Source organism: Meleagris gallopavo, chromosome 25 (assembly GCF_905368555.1).
Source record: "Meleagris gallopavo chromosome 25, MGAL_WU_HG_1.1, whole genome shotgun sequence".
Classification (NCBI taxonomy): Eukaryota; Metazoa; Chordata; class Aves; order Galliformes; family Phasianidae; genus Meleagris; species Meleagris gallopavo.
Genome location: NC_139428.1, coordinates 3,851,831 through 3,873,883, shown reverse-complemented (window position 1 = coordinate 3,873,883; position 22,053 = coordinate 3,851,831). Strand labels below are relative to the sequence as shown.

The window sequence follows — 22,053 nt, the reverse complement described above, 5'->3', positions numbered from 1 at the left end:
AAACACCTTTTTACAGCAGCAGCACGGAGTGCTTTAAAACATGCTGAGCTGTGTTTTATCCCCAGTTAGCAGGGATGGCACATTGTTTTTCATGTAAAGAAAATATGTTCTATTCTGCATATTGCTTCTGGAGTTAGCAGCTGCCCCGCGTTCATCTCATGGTGTCCCACTGATGGATTGGCTCGTGGTGGGATGTCAGCTATTCCCACCTGCCTTGCTGACCATGAGCATTTTACCGAGATCTATTTAGCATTTCACATACATTTTCTAGTTTGCCAAACTTCTGATTTATCTTTATTGTTACTGCTTCCATATATTTTTTTTTCTTTCCATTTCTTTATGCTTTTGGTGCTGTATTTTTTTTTCTCTGTTTCTTTAATTTTATTATTGGCTTCGGTTCAGCAATAAAGCAGGATGGGCTGCGGGCCAAAGCTGTCTTCCTTCTCTGATTTGCCAAAGAAAATGTATTTCCATAGTCGAGTAAATTCTCAGAACCCCCACATTTCTTACACCGTTCGCCTTCTACATTTTCCCAAAGATTTTGGGCAAAAGGCATCTTGCTTTTGGCTCTGCCACCTGCTGCTGTGCTCCTGCCCCAGCACTTCTGGGCAGCTTTTCTCTTACCCAGACAAGAACGGAGCCTGGGCAGCCCACAAACCCCATGCACAGCTCCTCATGCAGCTCTCCCTGCTGTCTGTGTGCTGCAAGAAGCTCAGCAGCAGCCACGGCGCAGGGATTTAAGAGGAGCGGTCACGGGGTCCCAGCACACCTGGCTCCATTTTCCTGCTCTCCCTGTTCTGAGCAGCGCAGCAGTTCCTGGAATCTCAGGCACACAGGCTGAGATTGCGGTGTTTTTAAGCCGTAATGAAAAAGGTAATTTTCCCAGGCTCCCTGCAATCTCCATCATTGGGAAGGCATTTTGTGCAATTTTCGGTACTGGCTGTAATCTTCTACCCAGAGATGATAGCATGCTGCTGGGGGCCTTTGAACCCCACAGAGCTTTGGGCTCCAGAGGAGGGGAAGAACTAAGTATGGTTATGGTAATGCCAGCCCTGCTCTGTGCACACTGTGCTGAGCAGACACGAGAGGGGTGGGTGTGCATGAGGTGGGAAGCACAAAGAATAAACCTCCCGAATGTCTTTGAGATCTTCAGTCAAGATTTGGGAACAATTTCTTCTCCAAAAGAGCTGTGATGCATGAGCTGCCCTGGGAGTGATGGGTCACCATCCCTGCAGGTGTTCAGAACTGCAGGGATGTGGCACTTGGGGATGTGGTCAGTGGATATGGGGAGGTGGGCTGGGGTTGGGCTCATCTGCAGCCATCCATGGAAGCAGGACGCCTCGGTGCCCACTGATGCCTTAGGGCTGGGGATGTGTACGTGCAAGCAGTAGGATGCAAACAGGCTGTAGTGCTCAGTCGGGTGATGTTATGGATTTGAAGGAAAACAGAAAGGAAAATGTCAAAGCTGTTAAGCTTTGGAGAGCTCTCAGCAGCGTGTGGGCAGTGGGGACGCCGGGAGGTTGGTTAAAAATAGGAGCCAGAGGGAAGTGGCTCTCACAACAGTGACGTCGGTGCTGGTGCCCCGCTGGAGCACTTTCACTGCTTCTTATAAATCACAAAAGGGGGAAAAAAAAGCCACCAGGAAGAAGCATGAGCCACTCGAGGAGCAGGGCTCAAAGCTCAGCTCTGTCACCTGGTGTGGGCCTGGATGGCATCTGGGTCAGTGCTCAGAGCCAGAGCAAAGCACTGGGGGGGTCTGCAGGGGCACAGGGCAGTGCTGCAGGGCTGGGGCTCTTCCCGGTGCCATTCCTCACGTGAGGGCACTGCAGGTACCTCTGCCAAGTGGCACTTTACACCTCTTTTGCATCCCTGGAGTGCAGATCCCCACTTCAGCACAAAGCAGAACGGCAAAGAGCAGGAGGAACGATGGATGCTGGGAGGGCTGCGAGGAGCTCTGAGTGCTGAAGTGTTGTGGCTGTCTGTGCTGTGAGGGCACTGTGCTCTTAAGGAATGAGAGAGGAGGTGTTGGGCTGGGATTTAGCATGCTGTTCCAGATGAGGTCGTTCCTTGCTGCCTGTAAACTGTGCTCAACAATAAGGTGTGTATGTGATTGTGCCATTTCTGGTGTCTGTTCACACGTAGTCCTTTGTGTTGCACTACACTGAGTAGAGGACAGCACTGTGAGGCAGCACTATGGCCATGGTTAGAAAGGCAGCACACAGTGCAGGTTGGTGCCTGCAGCCTCCTGGGGAGAGATGAGGCTGGGAGCAGTGGGTGCAGGATCCTGCCCTTGCTTCCTCCCCACCCTGACCAGCAATCCACAGGTATTGCTCTGTACCTCCTGCTCTAGAGAATCACAGAATACCAGGCTGGAAGCAGACCCACAGGGACTGTCAGCTCTGAGCTGCCATTGCTGCGTGGTGCCATCAAAGTGGAGAACCATTGGGGAGGCTGAGAGCACACCAAGTGGCACACAGGGCAGGGCAGGAATAAAGGAGCTGGGTCCAGGCATTCAAGCATGAGTTGACAACACACAAACAGAGCGCAGGCACCTGCGAATGCACTGCAAGCAGAGCAGGGTGAGCAGGGCTGGCAACGACAGCTCCTCTTATCTCCTTTTCAATTACTGCTGCAAAGTGGACTGCACAGAGACAGCAGAAAAGTCACAGCCCCTGCAGAAAGAGCAGGAATGAATACAGGAATGGGAAAAGGAATGGGAAAAGGAACGAGAGCAGGGCTGGAAGCAGGAATGGGAGCAGGAATGGGAATAGGAATGGGAGTAGGATTCTGGGGTGGAAAAAGCCAGGAGGAAACAAGCACCATGGTCACAGAACAGTCGTAACGCTCACCTTATAAAAGCTACAAACCCCGTGATTTAGAGGGAGGAAAACTACTATTTGTTTCCAAATTTACAGGCAATAATCCTTGATTTAGATCCCTGTCTGCCTCCTGTATAGACTGCAGTATAATTTAGAGGACAATAAAGTCTGGGACCATAATACCATCCCTGCCATAAATCAGGCAGTACCGCCACTCACTGCAGGAATTATTAATCTCTGTTCCAAACGATATGCTGGCACACTGCTTGGTGTAGCTGCTTATGCAGCAAGCTGAGATAGCACTGCCCCCCATTAGTATTTTTCACTTTTGCAATGAAATACTCTCTCCTCATAACCAAGGATGGGTTTAGATGGGGCACATTGCGCACATGGAACATCTAATGCTGGGGCACTGTTTTATGGCAGCACTGCACTGCTGCAGGGCATCCCCAGGGCAATGCTATGAAGGCTCTGGAGGTGCTGTGAGGATGCTGCTCAGCACGGGCTCGAGCTGATGCTGTAATTGTGGGCTTTTCCCCAAAGAAGTGGCTGCAGCCCCTGCTTTGGGTTAGCACAGGGCTGCTGCAGGGCTCCAAAGCCACGGGTGCTCCTATGGAGACCATCAGGAAAGGCACCACCATCTGGCTTGAAGCATTAAAGCGAATCTCCACGTAGTTCTCGGGACTACTTAAAAACTGATGTTTTTAATAAAGCACACTTTATTTGTTAGGCAAATAGCAATTTTTTTTTTGTTTTTTGTTTTTAATTTGCAGCTTCGCCAATTGTCTGCAAAACTGCACTCGATGTAAAGCACAGGGCTGAAAGTTACATTTGTACTTTATGAAATATTCAGCACTGAAATTTTCCCCAGGAATGTCCCCATCTGCTACTCGATTTCTCTTTCGTGCTAATTATCAAATATATCTGAGCAGAAATAAATAATAGATATCTTTTAAAGCAGCAGAAGTAAAAATTAATGAATGTTCGGTGTTTTGTGGTGCTGTTCCCTTTCAAGTTGCAGGAGCCTGGGCTGCAGGAGGGCAGCAGAGCTGCATTAGCAGAGCTGCTCTGCACAGGTCCTTCTGCTCTTCCTTTGGCTTTGGTGGCTGTTGTGGGGTTGCTCAGGGTGGATTTGAGGCTTCCCCTGGTTCTCCCATCAGCCCCAGCCCTCTGGGTACCGCAGTCCTCGTGCTGAGCTGACTTCATGCCTTTGAAAAGAACAGTTTTTAGGAGTACTGATGATGTTGGGTTCACAGAGCATCTCACCACGGGATGCCCCTTCTTGATGCTCTTAACATACAGGCTGTAGGATGAAGTAGACTTCGGTATATCGCAGAACCACAATGTTATTTAGGCTGGAAAAGACCCTTAGGATCATCAGGTGCAACTCTCAGCTTAACACTGTGAGCCCACCACTAAAGGGGTCCTGAGGCACCACAGATGTGGTGCTAGGAAGGTGTACCAAGCTCTGTATGGGGCTGTTCCAGCTCAGGAGAGATCTACCTCTGAGCAGAGGTGCTGTGCTGACAAAGCCCTCCTTTTGAAGATAGCCTTTCAGGAATCAGTGCATCTTCTTGGTCGGTGGATCTATAGCCGGTCCCCTGCCTAAAACCAGCCAGTTTTATCACTATCACTTTTTAAAACAGAGTAAGGAGTTTGTGTGATTCTTCTGGTGAAGGTAAACACATCTATTTTATCAAAACCTTCCTGAAAACAGTAGGGCTGTGACGGTGGTCCTGCTGAGCCCTGGGCTCACTCTGCTCCTCAGCTCCTGGAGAGCACAGGGACACTGCAAGGAAGCAACAATGCAATTCCTGCAGCAATTCCTGCAGCTTTCCATGCAGCTTTCCCTGCCAGGAGCCCTCAGCATGGCAGCAGGACCCAAACATGTCACACTGACCCCATAATTAAGCTCCGTATTGTTCAATTTTCTCTCTTCTCACGGGAAGCAAATGTCTCCCTAATAGTGCAAATTGCTGTGGAAGCGTTAATGAAACACGTTGCAACTGTAAAGCAGAAAGAAATCTGTTACCATAAATTGCATTTCAATTCCCTTGTTACCAATTAGATGAGGAGAGCCAGGCGGGCCACATTTGTGTACAGCCAGCAGCAGCAAGTGTGAGGTTAACCCCAAAGGGCTGAAAAGGGCTGAAATGACAGGAGCTGGAGCTGTGTTGACTCATCCTCTGGTGAGGGTGCAACAGGAAGAGCTGTGCTTGGATCTGTCTGTCTGTCAGACACCCCGTCAGTGGATTTCTTTACCCATAGTCCTCAGGAGCTCCGTTCTTAACTGGAGCATCCCTTCTGGCAATGAAATGCTTTTACCTTTGGGAAGCTTTGGGAAGCTTTTCTTAATCTGCAGCGTCCACCCTGCATACATCATGTTACTCTGGTTGAAAAAGCCATAGGAAGATGTTTTACCAGCTCTAAAGGTAGGCACAAACCTGGTTGTACCTCCCCACTCTGGCATAGGAACCTTCTGAAAAGCAAAAGCACAGATGCCATTGAAGATTAAAGAGCTCCACAAATGAGGTTTGATTCATCCTTCCATCACTCCTAGAAGAAATGCACTGAACCCTGGAGTTTGCTGTTCAGATGAAAGCTTGGAAAGTGTAAAATGTGTACATTTCTGGTCGAAACCACGGGTCACATATTTGCACTGAAAGGAAGTATTTTTGGTTCGACGCTCAGGCAAAAAGCTCCTTTGATTTATTTTTAAAACACATTCCTGATGTAGAGATGAATGTCAGCCATGTGGTAACAGCGACTGGGGATCCCTCCACCAGCAAAGCCTCCACGTCCCTCTGATCTTCTCCATTTGGTCACAGCGGAGATGAAAGCTTTGTCTCCTCATCTGCAGGAACATCGCATTCCTCCTCACATCTGTTTTCCCCAATTTATTCCAAACGACAATGGAATTAACATACATAATGGCAAGCAAGAATCTGGCTCGAAATGCTTTCAAAAAAAGCTTTCTGCCCAGAAGATTCAGCTCTGTCCCTTTCAATCCATTTCTCTGCTTCCTTTGAGATAATGGCAAAGATGGTGTTCTGCTTCAGACCAAGAAGGGTGAGGGCTCAGTGACATCAGGGACACACTGAGGTCTGTTGGCGCTCAGCAATGCAGAAGATCCAGAGTGTCACTGGGGGCAAATGTAAAGCAGCAAGCCAAACCTTGCCAGGTGGAGGTGACTTTGTGTGATGAGCTGTGATGGAAGTCTGGTAAAACACAGACATGCTTGATATAGACTGGATATAGACTGGAGATTTGGACTGGATGTAAGGGAGAAGCTGTTTACCATGAGGGCAATGAGGCACAGGTGGCACTGAGAGGGGTTGGTGCCCCCCAGGTCAGGGGATGGGGCTCTGAGCACTGATGGAGCTGTGGGTGTCTCTGTGCATTGCAGGCTATGGGTCCCCAAGCAGCCTCTAAGGGTCCCTTCCAACCCAAATCTCCGATTCCATGATAAATACAGAAAACATATGGAAAAGCTTCATCTGCATCACTTCTGGTCCACCAAATCCCACATGCTCACTGTGAGCTTCCCACCCTCCCAACGAGCACACACAGGGAGCATCCATCCCTGCACCGGTACGAGCAGCTCCAACCCCTTCCTTCATGGGTCACCCAATGAAGGGACTGCAGGGCAACGTTCCCCATTACAGCACAGCCTCATGCATTATGTCTTTGTTATGCTAATGCCCCAGCGCTGCACAATTTAAATAGCACTTCCAGAAAAATTAAGTATGTTCATTGACACAGTGAAATGTTTTCACCCTCCACGTAACCTTCACAGTTTCTGTACAAAATCTATCAGTCAGTAAACTATTCATCTGCGAATGCTTACCAATTATTATGCTAATGTATTACAATACATTACAGTGAATTCTTTTTAAATGCCAGGAAATGCAGCTGTCTGGCAACCTACCTCGCCTGTATTATGGAGCTATCAATAAACAGCACAGCATTTGCAACTGGATTTTGACTGCTTTGTTGGAATGACGCAGAATTTTTCTTATCGCTGCGTATTGTGAAGGAATTCAGGACCCAAAGTGCTGCGATGTGTTCTCTGTGCAGGGGATGGAGTGCAGAGCTGGGGCTGTACGGGAACAGCTCAGTGTGTGCGGCACAGAGCTCTGCGTGCCCACTGCCAGCACTTCACACTTCTTGAGGTGATGAAAATGCTCATTCTGTGCTGTAAACTTTGTTGCATTTTAAGGCACAGCGCGTACTGGGAGCTCTGCATTCCTGTGTCTGAGATGCTGACAGCTGCAGCAGCAATTGCAGCGCTGCATGCGCTGCTGTGTGGGTTGACAGAATGCATGGTTTTCCATATTTGTGATTGCATAATACTTCTGTGTGTTCATTTCTTCCTTGGCATACACAGAACGTAGGCAGGAGCCCACATGCATTGGTGCTACGAAGCATTGCTTCTCCATCAATGCTTCTTGCAGCCCCTCCAGCCCCACGGTGAAATTCGTGCAGCGTGGCCAATGTTTGGGAGTGTTGGAATTGAAAATGCAAAGAGAAATAAGTGCATCTGGAGGCATCCATCAGAACTTGTGCAGTTCCCATATTTGCCTTCTCTCAGGAGCTAATATCCATGAATTTGATTATTAGAGTCATAATGTACTAATTATTTCATTTAATACTCTAATTATCCCTTGTGATTAATCCTGACCATAACAGAAATGTCTGTGAGTCTGGGAGGCATGTCCCAATAGATCTGGCAGTACGAACATTAATTTGAGTTAATGAGGATGGTGGCTCGGGGAAAAGAAGCCAAAGAGTGCAAGGACAGCTGGCACTGAGTGCATGCAGCCCCTGGGCCCATCTCCCATTTCCATCCATTGCGTTTGGACAGACATCATGCAGGGCACTTTGGCCCCTTGGCACTTCAGTGCCTATCCCAGAGCTGCCTGATCCCAATGGCTTGCCTCATTTCCTCTTGTTTTCAGCTACAGGGTTGCATTCAGAGAATGTGGAAGTATTGCAGATCAGGGTGTCTGTTGGCAGACCCAAAGGCAGAGCTAGTGATGGGAATGGGAGAACACAGAGTTGCTCTTACTGTCTGGTCTTTGGACCCAAGGAAGACCACATCACCAAGGTCTTGTTGGGTGAGCTTTGCAGTGTCAGATGTGTTCGGGCTGCCCTGTGCACAAGTACCTCTGTACACACCTTGATGCTGTAGTTGTACCGAGAAAAGTCAATGCCTGTGTCAATGGCAAAGCCTGGAATTGTGTCACTTCTTCCTTCAGAGGTACCAACATCACAGAGCTGTGTGTGCCCCCACTCCCTCAGACAAGTGTGCATTCGCATGCACACACACACGTGTCCTCCCAGCTGCACGCCCGCCTGCAGGGCTCGGCCATCTGTGCCTTTATGTGCACAGAAAGGGAACGTATGGACAAAAGGAGCACATGCTGCTGGCACAGGCTTCTGAGGTCTTCAGAGGAGGGCTTTCCCCATACGACACATCTTTAAGCAGCATTGTGTTACCAACAGCTGATGGTGTCTTTGCTCTATGAGATGGGAACCGACGTCAGTGTGGAGCTGGGGATGTTTCCACCCCATTGGCACCACCCGGCCCCACTCACCCCACTCCTGCACTGCCCACCTCCATCCAGTGCAGAGCAAGTGCTCCACGACTTTCTTCTGTATATAAAAAATGTGGGAGGGTGCAGAGAAGAGCCCTTAGAGCTGAGAAACAACTGCTGGCTCCTGGCTTCCTTGTGTGTCCACCAAAGAACTGCTATCTGCAGCGTGGATGTACCCAGGGAGGCTCCCACCTGGCAAAGGGTGATGTCCTGTGTGCACGGGGGGATGCCAAGCAAGGGAAATACTGTGAGTACGTTTTGGTGCTCAATCACCCAGCAGTGCCAAACTTGCAGGGCTGTGCCAATATCACTCTCCACACATTGCTTCTTGTGCCCTCAGACTGCCTGCTGGCGGTGGGGATGCACTGCAGCTCATGGGCACGGCCAGATGTTGAGCAGCTGGAGCGGGCACAGCCATGGGCAGCAGCCAGGAAGGGGCTGTCAGAGCAAGAGGGAGGTCCTCCTTCCTTCCCGTTGATATTGTGCATGTTCCAAAGGGGGATGGATGCAATTTCAGCTGTCAGAACCACGGTCTGAGTTCTGCTGTGATGTTCACCCAACAGGAGGCGGCTCTGGGGAAGCCAAGAGCTCTGGGGAAGCCGAGTTTCCCTCTTCTTTCTGGCATTCAGTTATTCACTGCTCTTAATTTGGCACTTAGGGGGTTGGTGAAGGACATAATGCAACAATATCCTCATAGTGGGAGCCTTAAAAACAAAATGCTAAGAAATGGGAGAAAATGGATGTGAAATCACAGTGTTGACAAAGCCCCGGCGCTGCCCATGCTTGAAGGACTGCCTATTAACACCTGTGGTCAATACAACATCCCTCTCTAAAGATTCTTTCAAAAGCATCAAGGATGGTGGTGGAGAGCATGAAAATAATCTGATTAGTGCCACGTCCCCTTCTGCAATGTGCAAAGTGTTACTTCTGCAGCAGTTTACTTTTCCATCACAAAGTGAAAATCAAAGTGCAGAACCGCACAGAGAGCAGAGATCCATCCTACAAGGAACAATGAGGCCATAAAACCAAACTGTAAAGTTAAATAATTTACCATAAATATCGAAAGCTCCCAAATTATTCTCTACATTAACTGCCTATGTTTAAAATGATCTTTGCATTCACCATGTCACAGATGGCAACATCAGACAAGAGAGTCCTTGACAAAACTCGCTGTAATTATTCTTTCCACAGCTGCAGTTATTTTAATGCCTTTTCAGTTAAGCTGAAAGAGACGCACACATTTTATAAATAAGGGCTTTTAAGCAGTTTGACAATGAAGCATTTGAAACGTACCGTGCTTAAAAAAAAAAAGAAGAGGACACCCAAAAACTTTCAGTGGTGAAACCTGGGAGAGCCATGTGGGCACAGGGAAGGAAAGCGCTGCTCCTCCCAAGCAGTGTTGAGCAGCCAGAGCTGAAATGATGCTGGCACGAGGTCACTGCCACCCACAGCCTGTGTCAGAGCATCACTGCTCTCCTGAGAAGAAATTCCTTCTGAAATAGCCAACCTGGCCCTCACCTGGAGCAAGCTGAGGCCATCACCTCTCATCCTATAGCTGCTACCCATGAGCAGAGGAAGACCCTCACCTGGCCTCAGCCTCCATCTCTCCTAGGGAGATGGGCTCGCCTTATTTCCACCTGCTTAGAGCAGCTGTGAGTTTGAGCTGTATCAAAGTGCAGCAATGGATCCTCGAGCTGAAGCAGCAGAAGTTACGTTCATGCAGGAATCCAACCTCTATGCAGCACAGCTCAGTGCGACCTTCACCTACACTTCTCCATCTCCTCAGTGCCTTCAGAACACCTCTCCCCCAAATCCATCTCAGGATCTGGACAAGGGGCTGCATTGATTCAAGCTTTGGGCTCTCAGCAGCTCTTGCACAAACCAAAGAAGTCAAACCCTCTCTTAGTGAAGTTCTCACAGCGAGTTGCAGCTGTCCCCACCCCTTCAAGCTGTTCATTTAAAAGCAGTGGAAACGCTGACAAATTGAAGCCACGACTGAAATGATGAGAGCAGCACCGGGAGGGTTCTTTCCCATTTAAAGCAAATAAAGCAAAATAAAAGCAGGGAAAAACGGTGGGAGGTTTTTCGGAACGCGATCCCGGCTGGCTTAGACATGCAAAGAAGACATCGTGATCCTCAGTGCTGCAGCCCAGGGAGGCTCTGATTAATGGGGGTTATTGTCAGGGAGGCCTGGCTGTATGCTCAGTGCTGAAAGGCACCAACCCGCAAAGTATTCAGCGTTACACAATAACAGATTGTGTGCAGTTACCCTTAGAAAACAAATGTGCTCTCTCTTATATAAGATTATAGACCATCCATCACTGGCTGGCATTAAGTAGCACAGAACAGCAGTGTATGTAATTAGCAATACATGAAGTCCAAACATTATTTTAGAGGGGTTGGAACAGCAAAGGAGTGGCTGTTGCAGTTCCCCTTTCAATTTGGAACTTCTCCTTCCCCCGTACCTAGAGCACTGATCTCCACCTCCAGGTGAGATGGACACAATTTGGGAACCTGCAGAGTCATCAGCCCCACAATTAAGAGCTGTATTTAAGCACTGGAATAGACAAATACACCCCATCCTTGAAGCAGTCCCCAGATTTCATAGAATCATAGAATATTTTGGAGAGAGACCCCAAGGATCACCAAACTCCAACCCCCTGCCACAGGCAGGACCACCAATCTGCAGGCTGCCCAGTGCCACATCCAACCTGGTCTTGAACACCACCAGACAGCTTAATTTTGACTCTCCGGATGATAATTAAAACAAACCAAAAAAGTCACTTCTAGGAATTAATGTCACTTTGTGACACACAAAGCTGTTATCACTACCTCTTTCAGACATTACAGGGCTTGGGATTTTCCTATTTCTGAGAGGCAGAGCAGTCCTTTGATGGGAGCAGCCATCCCCAGGGCTCTCCCTGTGCCCATGACCAGGGAAGAGCAATGCATGGACCCAAGCAGGAGCCAGGCACTGGGAGCCTTCTTGCTAATTACACGTCTCAAGTAGGCTGTAATATTGGGCTGTATAATTGGGACGTAATAGCACAGACTATTGTACATCAGTTAAATACCAAGGGATTATTAAGAGTATGTTTTCAGGCTTTCCAGTCCCATGTTGAGTAAACAGTTGTTACATTTCAATAAATGACTTTAAAAATAAATAAGCAGTTGAGCATATTTAGGATACGTGCTTTTTCCCCCCAAACAAATAAAATGAGAGAGTCCCAGGCTGCAGTCTGTGCTGTTCAGCAGGGCTGTGCCTGCTCTGCCTCTTTGCTCTGCCTCAGACCACCATCACTGTCTCTCCCAGCTCTTTCCATTGCCCACACTTTAAAGCCCTCCCCATTACCGCAGCCCAGAGCAGCATGGGGTGGGCTTAGCCCTGTTTGACAAGTACAGAATTGAAGCATGGAAGAGCAAAGTCATTTGTTCAAAGCCAGGTGGGGAGCCTGATACGGGGCAGAACGGGAGCCAGTAAAAGATCAAAAAATACTTCTCTAAAAATAAGGCTTTGAAAGTCTGCAAAGGAAACGCGGCTCTACCAAATTGTGTTACAATCCCAAATGCAGTTAGTCATGTGGCTGACACTGTAATGTCTGATGAATGCTCATATCCGGGGCACAGCAGAAGGGAAGGAGATGCAATGGGGCTGCTTGGACCCCTTGCCTCCACCGGAAGGTTTTGGAGCAGCACACCAGAACCAGCAGGTGTAGCCAGCCCAGTATCCATGGCGATGAGTAATTCAGGACTGGCTTCACCTTCCTGCTAAGATTGATCTTGAGCCTCATAAAGCTTTCTGCACTGTGGTGCTGCTGTGAGGAGTTCTCCCGTGAAGCAGTGGTTGGGTGCTGCCCTGCTGGGTGCATGCGTGGTGCTGGGAGCACACTTTGGAGACAGGATTGGCCCCAGAGCTGCCACCACCCATCCTCCTGCCCTTCTGCTTGGAGTCAGTCAGCTTGGACCCCTAAGGTTCAAACACAGGGTGAGGGAATCCTCATGGCTTTGTATTCCCCAATGGATGGGTGCCCATCTGTGCCAGGAGGGTCAGTCTGGGAGGTTCCACATGCATGTTGCTGATCCTGCATCCATCCCTGCTCTCGGAGTTGTTGCTCTGAGCAGATGAGGTGCTCAGAGCACAAGGAGTCTTTGCAACATCTTACTTCTGAGTGGGACACGGAATGCATTGTACTTCCAGAATTCGTTTCCACTGCTCTGCATTGTCGAACCTGAAGAGTTAATTAAGAAACCAAGAAATTGGGAATCTCCAACCAAGTACACTGTGAAATTAATGAGGACCTACTGAAGAACATAAATAATCCGTGCTCCCCATTAGAGGCTGTTAGCACCATTAAAGCAATCCAGAGGAAAAACGGCAGCACACCGCCAGCCAATCCCCTCTGAAATCCATCACTGTCAGAGCCTCCGTTCTGCCGACTGAAATCAGTGGTTAACCCCAGAACATCCCGACTATTTAGAAATAATTACCGTTGCCATAAATCAAAAGCGATGGCTAAACTGGTCACAGAAATGTATATACGAAAATCAGACTGAAGTATCACACTCACACAGGAAAAATCCTTCGTTCCCTACTGGGTTTACAAGTAATTTTCCAGCAGTAAAATGCAAAAATGCATTTTGTTTTGCAGTGATCATAAATAATCCTGGGATAAGAATTCTTTGCAAGACTCCCAGGTCCACTCCCTCAATGGCAAGGTTTATTGCTCCAGTTTCTCTGTGCTTTCTCTCAAACTGCAGCTGTCAGAACAATTTACGAATTATGGTCCTGTTGGCATAAACTTCCATATTTCATAGCAAAATCGGTTTTCCCACGAACTCACAAGGCACAAATCGACGTGTGAGCACACTGAGTGACTTCAGTGATGCAGCCTAGACCCGCTGCTGGGCGATGTGCTTGTGTGCATTGGGGAATCATCCCCCCAAAAACTCAGAGCTGGGCTGTGCTGTGTCACCCATAGGGTATGGGTCTGTAGGAAATAAAGCCACAGACTGAGCACTTTGTTTCTCAGCATTGGCGTAAGCAGAAATCCCAACAGCAGGGTTAAGGGTATGCAGCAGTGTGGGGTCCCAACCAGTGCTGGGAGCTTTGCATGAATGGATGCTGGGGGTGGGCAGGGGGTGTTGGATCCAGGCAGGACCAGGGAGAGAAAGAAAGGGGATGGAGGTTTAATCAGGTCAGAATTACCTCCAAAAAGTGTGAAAATTAAATGCAGGTTCATAATGTAAAGATAATGGCATGCAAATCAGGTTGGTTTGCAGATTTTAGCGTGCCGTTGCTCTCCTCCTAATTGGAAGAGATGGATCCAACAACTCAAACGGCCACACTTGAGATATAAAGTCGTGCTGCAGAAGGGGAAATATTTCCTGATTTTCCTCAAATCACTGCTGCTGTGTTAATGTATGAAGAAATGAAGTCAGTGGAAGATAACTGTTGTTACTGATGAGTTTACAGCAGATGGGTGTATGTGCAAAACCACTCCTGTCTGTTAAAACACGTCACCAGGACTGCAGGTAGAAGGGCAGAGGATTGTTTCTATCTGATATTTTTATTTATAACTTCTGCCCTAATTGAAGATGTTGCTGTGCAAAGGTGGGCTCTGTGTGAATGTGAAATGATGGCAGCTCCATCCAAGATGATGCAGCACGCTTTGTGGGCAGCCCTTTCCCTGCGATGCAGGTGAATAGGAAAAGAAATTTAAGAGCCCATTTCCATTCAAACACGATGAGCCAAACCCCGGAGCTGAGTGCCCAAAGACTCACTTCGAATTTCTTCAAAGTAAAGGCGACAAAAACTGATCTTGCAGAAATAAAAATTCCTAAGAAGGAAAGTGCGTAAAATGGGGAAGAAAATGGTTTTCTTTCCCCATAAATGAAGAGCGAGTCTTAAAGAATTTATAGACCAGAAATTTAAATGAAGAAGTTCCTTTTTACGGGTCCCTGTTCCAGCTCAGAGCCGTAGCAGCACTGCACATGGAGGTGGATCAGACCCAGAGGGGTCACAGCACTTCTGTCCTCCTGAGCTCACAAAGCGAATGAGGTTTTGATGGCATTTTGTCTTCAGCTCTGCTTACAGTTATGAATGCTGCATTCTGAGTACTCAAATCTGAGCAAGTTTCACTATTCACTATTTAAAAATCCTAACAGCAGTGCTGTGCCGCGGGGTTTGTCCCAGCACAGATCACTGCTTGAATGCCTGGAGCTGCTCCTGTGTGCAGCTCTGCACCCAGCCCAGCTCATAGCAGGCTCCCAGCAGCCAGCACCCAGCTCACCCCTCGTATCTGTGAGCAGCATTCTGGCTAATTGGGATTCCTTCTGCTTCTTCCCACGGTTCATTCTCTGGATGAACCCTTTCTGATTCACAGAGGGCAACAAAGCGGTCCTTGTAAGCAAGTCCTTGAGCTGGGCAAGCCTGACGTGCCCCGTCAGCACTGGGAGCTGCAGCATCCTTCAGGGCGAGGCGGCACGGGCACAGCACAGCTGGGATGTGAGCCAGGGCAGGAACACCATTAGGAACAATTGAGCTGCCCGTAATGCAAAGCAGAGCCAGAGAGTGGGGCAGGAGTGACCCGGAGCATGATTTGCAGCGAATGTCTTTTTATCTCATAAATAGGAGAGACACTTTGGGATGATTATCCACCCAGATTTATCTCTGCAGCTCCTTGTGTATCCTTCTGCGCTTAAAAATGTCTCACTGCCCTTTGCATTATTGCATTGCCCTTTACATTCATACTGCATAAACCTCTCAAGCACCGTAAAACTTACAAGGTGTAATATAACGCTGTGATTTTCTTTTACACGCCATAAACAAAAGTCACTGGGAAAGGAAGATGGCAAGGCAGACTTTATTTGGTCTGACAACGATACGGTGCGATTCGGGGTGAAAATATATACACAAGTCCACATCATACACTCTTGCACACTTAAAATCATGAGCTGGATTGATTATCCGCCACTGATGGATCTCTGCAATGTATTAAATGGATTATTCCATAAATCACCAGCTGTGCTAGGAATGAAGTGTTAGGAAAGAAAGAGAAAACATTATAGATCTGTCTCGTGCAGGTGAATGGAAAGCTGAGTGGGGAGCTGGGGGGGATCCTGGGGTGATGGGGTACCCCCAGGAGGAACCCAGGGTCACAGGGTCAGAGAACCCTGAGCTGGGAGGGACTGCAGGGTGCATGGAGCCCACAGCATGGAGCAGAGCAGCCCTGTTACACTGTCATGGGGTTGGAATGAAACGATCTTTGAGGTCTCTTCCAACTCAAGCCATTCCATGATACAATGTAAGAATGCAATCCAGGCACTGGGTGCAGCTCCCCGTGCTGCAGCTCTGCCCACCCCATCTCTGGATCCTCTGCTCAGCGCCCACTGCTTCATCCATAGCAAACCTGTGCTGTGCTGGGGTTGCCTGAGCTGTGTTCACCCACCTGCAGGGATGGGATTCGGGATCGCTGCTGTTAGAATCACTGACATCTGAGTGCTTTGCATTCACTGCAAAACCAACCACCCAGTCTAACACTTCAATCCCAATAGACAGTCATAACTCAGCTAAATTTGTGGGTTATACCAGATTTTATTTACTGTTTCATCCTGGGAGATAAGGAGGAGATGACAGCCATCTATTCATTAAAGTAAAGCCGCCCACAGCTCTCGCTGGTTTCTCACCATCCGTGGCCATCTTTAATGAAATTTGGGTTTTGCAGTACTGGTGCTGTTGGTTTAGGAATGCAGATGTCTCCACACACCTGGGGGGCTCAGCGCCTTGCCCTGCTCACCTCGAAGCCTTCCTTCACAATCAGATGTCATTACCAGCTAATGAGCATCCAGTGGCCCCTGTAAGGCACCCAGCGGCCTTTTCCCATTTCCTATTGGACATCCGAAGCACTGTGATGGTCTGAAGTGCTGCAGTGGCACCAGCAAATGCTCCCAAAGCTGCTGTTTGCAGATGTGAAGAATGAAAGGCTCATTTCAATCCATCAGCCTCACACTCCTTTGTAATGCTCTCCATACCGGTGTTGCACACCTCGTACTGGGCTCCCTGGTGCCCACTTCCCAGCAATGAGCAAAGTGCAAATTCAAGAATTCATCTGCACACTTCTGGAATTTTAAGGCTTTGTTTTGTTCCCTCGGTGCTGGCTGGTCTATGTGTATGCTTAAAGACTTCCTAAACGGGGATGCTTTTCTGACTCCCGAGTTGTTTGGTGAAATTCAGAGCGGCGCTGTGGATTGCATCTTGCACGGCTCTGGGAAGCGATGTCTGCATCAGAGCAGGGTGCTGCTGGTTATCTCCTCTCCCAGCCACAGCAGAATGGTCTCATCCATGGCTGTGTGGTGCTCAGTGCTCACTGCAGATGCAGTGCATGAGGGGAAGCTCCTTCCTGTGGGGTAGGGCTGCTCCTTGAGAGCAGAGCCTTGTGCTGCGAGCTGTTGCTTCTTGGTAACGACCTGAGCCTATTTGGGGCTTTATTATGAGTGCTAAAAGCAAGCACGTTGTCTGCTTTTATTGGTAGTGAACATTAGTAGTGCTGCGCAGCCCCATAACGCTTCATCCATCTGAAATGAGGCAGTCCTGCCTCACCAACCCCTTTTTAAGGACATGGAAGCTGCAGTACTCAGTGGCACGTTGTCCCACCGCCAACAGCAGCACCTGCACAGCCCTCACTGCAGCCCCTGCCTTCGCCCACCCTCTGCAGCCTTCACCTCTGTGGAGCTCAGGTGCTCTCTGCCTTCCTCAGAACCTTCAGAACACGCAAAGGGAGAGGAAAGCAGTCTAAACGGCATCACATTAATCCTCTAGCCAAAAAGAGGGAATAAAGATTGCGCAGCAAAACCGGCGCAGAAATGCTCTATGTGGATTAGGAGGCTTTAGGAGGCGTGCTGCAGACAGATGCGCAGCGCCGGGTTTGGTTGGAGCTTTGTCCCCACAAAGCACTCTGGTGGCAGCTCCTCGGGCAGCACTGTCCCATGCGGGGCTGCAACAGCACTGGGGGGAGGAGGTGACTGGAGCTGCTGCTTCACCCCCAGCAGTGGGAGATGGCGAGGAACCAGTGCCCTCTACTGCTGCGGGGCCGGGCAGGAGCACTGCTGCATCCCAGCAGCACCACAGGGCGTGCAGTTTTTGCTTTTGGTGTCGTTCTGTGCAGGACTGCATCTTGAAAACTCTAGGAAAATCTTTTCCTAACATCAGCCTCCATTTGCTCTTGCCAAGAAAAGCATCCAGAAGGTAGTAGAGGCAGATTTGCCCCCGCTGGTGGTAGAGCAGAATTCTGGCTGCAACGCGCGGCGAGTGTGCAGCTCTATGGCACAGAGCTGGGGGTGGGGGCTGCAATGATGCAGGGAAACCCTTCCACGCACACAGAGCCCTCCATGCACACAGAGCCCTCTGTGCACACAGACCCGTGCATTGCCCCACTGAGGTCCCACTCACAGCTTTGGGCACTGTGCAGCTCCGCTCATCCCAGGACACCCCTTCCCCACGACGGATTGGGGTCGATTACTTATTCTGCCTTTCCTTTTATTTATTTATTTTTTTTTGTGTGTGGTTTGATCTTAATTTCCCGCACCGTGCTCCCATGAGGATGCTGAGATCAAACAATTAGGCTATTCCGCCATAAAGAGGTAACATTGTTATTCAAATGTATTCAGAATTAATTTACCACCAAACAGTTTTACAGCACCGGGATGCGCTGCCTGACGCACGGAGCATCTCCTGACCCACAACACCTCCCTGTGCCACTCAGTGCACAAGCAGTGGGTGCACAGCCATGCAAATGCAGGTGAGATTGCAGGAGAAACCTCCACGAAGGTGATCACAAAGCCTTTTAGTGGCAGCAGGGAGCATGCAGCAGCAGAGCCCCAAAGGAACACAGCCTAGGGGGGTCCCTGTGCAGCCCTGAGCCCGGGAGCTCTGTGCCCCCCAGGTCCCAGTTCTCCCCAGTGCTGCCTTATTTCTGATGGCAATTTTGTCTGCAGTGTGTGGGAAGGTGATTGCAGAATTAAATTCCAGGCGGGCGTAATGAGCCTCCAAAAAGCCAATCACACAGAGGAGGGTAATTATCCTCGGAATTTGTTTTCTGTGTATTTATATAAAATAATCAATGCTTTTTCTTTTTCTTTTTTTTTTTTTTTCCTGCACTGATTCCGATCCCGTTGGGTTGTCTGCTCTGCACAGCATGCAGTCGGTGCGCAGCCCTTCCCTGGGTGCACACAGCTCTGAGGAACGGAGCCCACGTCCCCAAAGCATCACCATCCCCACCCATCCTGTGGGCACTGCTGCTGCTGCACCACAGGGCTCTCATACCAAGGAAAAAAAATATACATATAAGAAAACACAAAACCAGGAGAAGAGCCAAGAGCCAACGGTGCGAGTGGTTGCTTCTGAAACCAGAGAGAAAAATGGAATGTATCCACACAGAGGAGGGCAGGGAGTGGGGCGGGGGTGGCTCTGCCATTGCAGGGCTGCAGCTGCTGCCATCCCCGTGCAGGGCTGTGCTGCTGCTGTGCAGCCCCACAGCGCTGGGTGCAGGTAGGAACAGCCACCAGCAACGCGAGCAGCAGGGCCGTGCCGAGTGCTCCTGTGCTGCAGCTTGCACCGTCTCCTATTAATCTCAGCCACTACGTCTTGCTAATGGGTCATCCTTTGGCACAGTCATCCCAAGTGGATCCCATCAATGCTTCAGGGATGGGATTCTGCTGCCCCACGCCGACCCCTGGGCTGTGAGCCAGCACCAGCCCAGCCCTGCCACCTCCAATGGAAGCACTGCACTCCCAGCTCCGGCCATCCATCCCTGCACTGGGACAGCCCAGTGCCACAGCAGCACCCCGAGCACATGGCTGGGCTGTTTTCTGATGCGGCGTTTTCAAATATTTATCACTGCATAATAATTAAACAGCTGCTGGGGAAGCTTCAGATCCCAACTCCTACCTATTAACAACAAAACCCAGCGATAGGCTTTCTTTGTACGCGTATTTGTGTAGATTATGGTTAGATGTGTAGATTAAATATTTATATTTTACATGTGAGAGAAGGAGCGCTTTTAGCTCTTCCTTTCCTTTCCTGGATATCTCCTAGAAAAGAACCAAAGCCCCACTGTATTTATTTTAATTGTCAGCTTCATGGGAAAACAAGGAAGCTTTGGAAAGTTACCTGTTTTCTCCGCTTTAATTTTCAGCTTTAAAACAATACTTATGTAAGCGTTCTCCAGTTCTTGGCATCGCCTAATAATTAAAATAATTACTTGAAAGCCAGAGAAGCTTTGCACAAATGAATGCAGGGGGGGAGAAGCCGCAGTTTCCCAGTGAAAGAGGCCAGAATTATTCCAGTTCTAGCTGAGAGCACAGGTAAATGCAGATCTTCCTGCAGCCCCATTACAGCTCCTTTCTGACCCTTCTGTTCCTGTTTTAGTGGTGGAGGGAGGGCTGAGCGAGGGGCTGAGCTGTTGGTTGTGGCTGGCAGTGGGGCTGCATGGGGCTGCATGGGTCTGCATGGGGCTGCATGGGTCTGTATGGGGCTGCACAGAGCCCTGCACAGTGCTGCTCCTGGGGCAGCCTAGGTGCTGGCATTGCTCTGCTCGGTGCCTTCAGTGAGGAGGAGCAGAGCCACAGCCCAACCACAGCATTTTGGGAAGGGCCGGCACAGTTTCCCTACTGGAATCTCCCGCATCCCTTTGTACGATTGCTTTGAGCCCTGCCTAGAAAATCTGGCAGAGCTGAGCACTGCCCCAGGGATGCTTCCGGCTCCAAACACCCCTGTGAGCAGCACTGATGCTCTCGGGGTATCTCCTATCCGCCTTTCCCGTCACAACTCGGGGTGCTGCACCACACACAGGACACACTGGTGTGGGTCACAGCAGCACAGGAGAGCAGTGAGTGCCCTGCAGGACTCGAGCTGCAGTCTGTGCCAGGGCCATGCAGCCCTTCTGGAGGTGGCAATATTTCAGAACGCAGCCGCCCTTCAGGACTGGCATTTTTTCTTTTTCTGGCTTTCCCACGGCTGCTGTGCATTCACATCAGCATAAACAAGTCCTTTTTTTTTTTTTTTTTTTTTTTTTTAAACACTAAAAAATATCCACAAACATATTTGGTTTTCACTGGTTACTCCAGCTTGGACTCTGGTCCCCATGCAGGCAGTAACCCTGTCCTGACTGCTGTTATGGGCACACAGCAAATCCCTGTGGCTGTGAACTGATGGCGAAGTGCATGGGATGTAGCAGGGAATCAGAGACTTTCTTTACAAGGCACATTTCTGCATCTAGTTTAATTAGAGAAAGAAAGATCATAGCCTCTTTCCCAAGCTGTTATCTGTGCAATTACTTTATGTAACATCATTAAAAATTAATTTTCCCCAGAACCTCAGCTATTTAATGAATACCACCCGGCCCCCCGCAGCGCCGTAGCACCTTGCAGGCTGCGGGCTCAGCACGGCTCCCAGCACTACCTGCCCTACGCAGCCCCACGGCAGCACCCCGTGCCCAGCCTGAGCCGAGGGCTGGCTGGCCGGGCTTAAAGCTCCTCCGAACAACGCTCCTCCTGCAGCAGTCTCCCACCTCTGCTCACAGCCACACAGCACCCGCCTTGCACCGGCACAACATCCCCCTCTCTGGGGCACAGCATCCCCTTCTCCGGAGCTCAGCGTCCCCTTCTCCAGTGCACAAAATCCTCTTATCCGGGACACAGAATCCCTTTTTTCTTGGTGCACATCATCCCACTCTTGAAGCACAGCATCCTCCTCTCGGGGGCACATCATTCCCCCCCTTCAGGAGCACAACATCCCCTTCTCCAGAAGCGGAGCCTTCCCTCTTTCTGGGGCACGGCATCCCCTTCTTTGGGGTACAGCATCCCCCCTTTTGAAAGCACAGCATCCCTTTATCCCGCGGGCACGGCACCCCGCTTTCCAAAGCAAAGCATCCCCCTCTCCGGGGCGCAGCATCCCTTCTCGCACCGGGCACCGCGACGCTCCTCGTACCGTTCTCAGCATCCCCCTTCCGATCCAGCACCGTGTCCATCTCCCCATTACACGGCACAGCCCCGCACAGCCCCTTGTCCCCGCTCCGGGCTCCCTCCCGGCACCTTGCAGGGACGCGCCGTTTCCAGCCCCGCTCCCCACATCCCATCCCCGGGCGGGGCAGCGCACCGCACCCCCCCTCCACCGCACTTCGCTTACCTATCCGGATGACATGAGGCATCCCATGCGAGCAGTGTCCCCAGAAGCCTCCGAGCAGGAGAGCCGCGCAGTATTCCCAGAGCACGCCGCGGAACGCCGGCCACGGCTGGGTCATCGTCGGGCAGGGCGCGGGGCCGCGGCCCTACGGCCCCAGGGGCAGCGGGGCGGGGGGCTGCGGCCCGGGGCTCAGCCGGAGCGGCCGCCCATGGCACATCGTAGTGAGCGCGTCGTGCCGAGCCGAGCCGCGCCGAGCTGTGCCCAACCGAGCCTCGCCGAGCCGTGCGGGTCCAAAGCGAACCGTGCCGTGTCGAGCCGTGCCGAGCCGGGCGGCACCTGCGGAGTCGGGCTGTCGGTGCGCCCGCAGGAGCGGCTCTGTCCCCTCCTACCACTGATGCGCGCGGCTCTCACAAAGCCCCGGAGTGGAGCGTGCACACACGCACACTCACACACTCAC

General features: G+C 50.2%; 1 protein-coding gene across 1 annotated transcript in view; it reads right to left on the bottom strand.

Annotated features, from left to right (window-relative positions):
- GRIK3 (glutamate ionotropic receptor kainate type subunit 3) overlaps positions 1-21,714 on the bottom strand; it is a 72,373-nt gene extending 50,659 nt beyond the window's left edge. The window contains exon 1 of the mRNA XM_010723354.4: positions 21,600-21,714. Within this exon, the coding sequence (XP_010721656.2) occupies positions 21,600-21,714 (115 nt within the window). The remainder of the gene's footprint in view (positions 1-21,599) is intronic.
- Between the last annotated feature and the right edge of the window lie 339 nt (positions 21,715-22,053).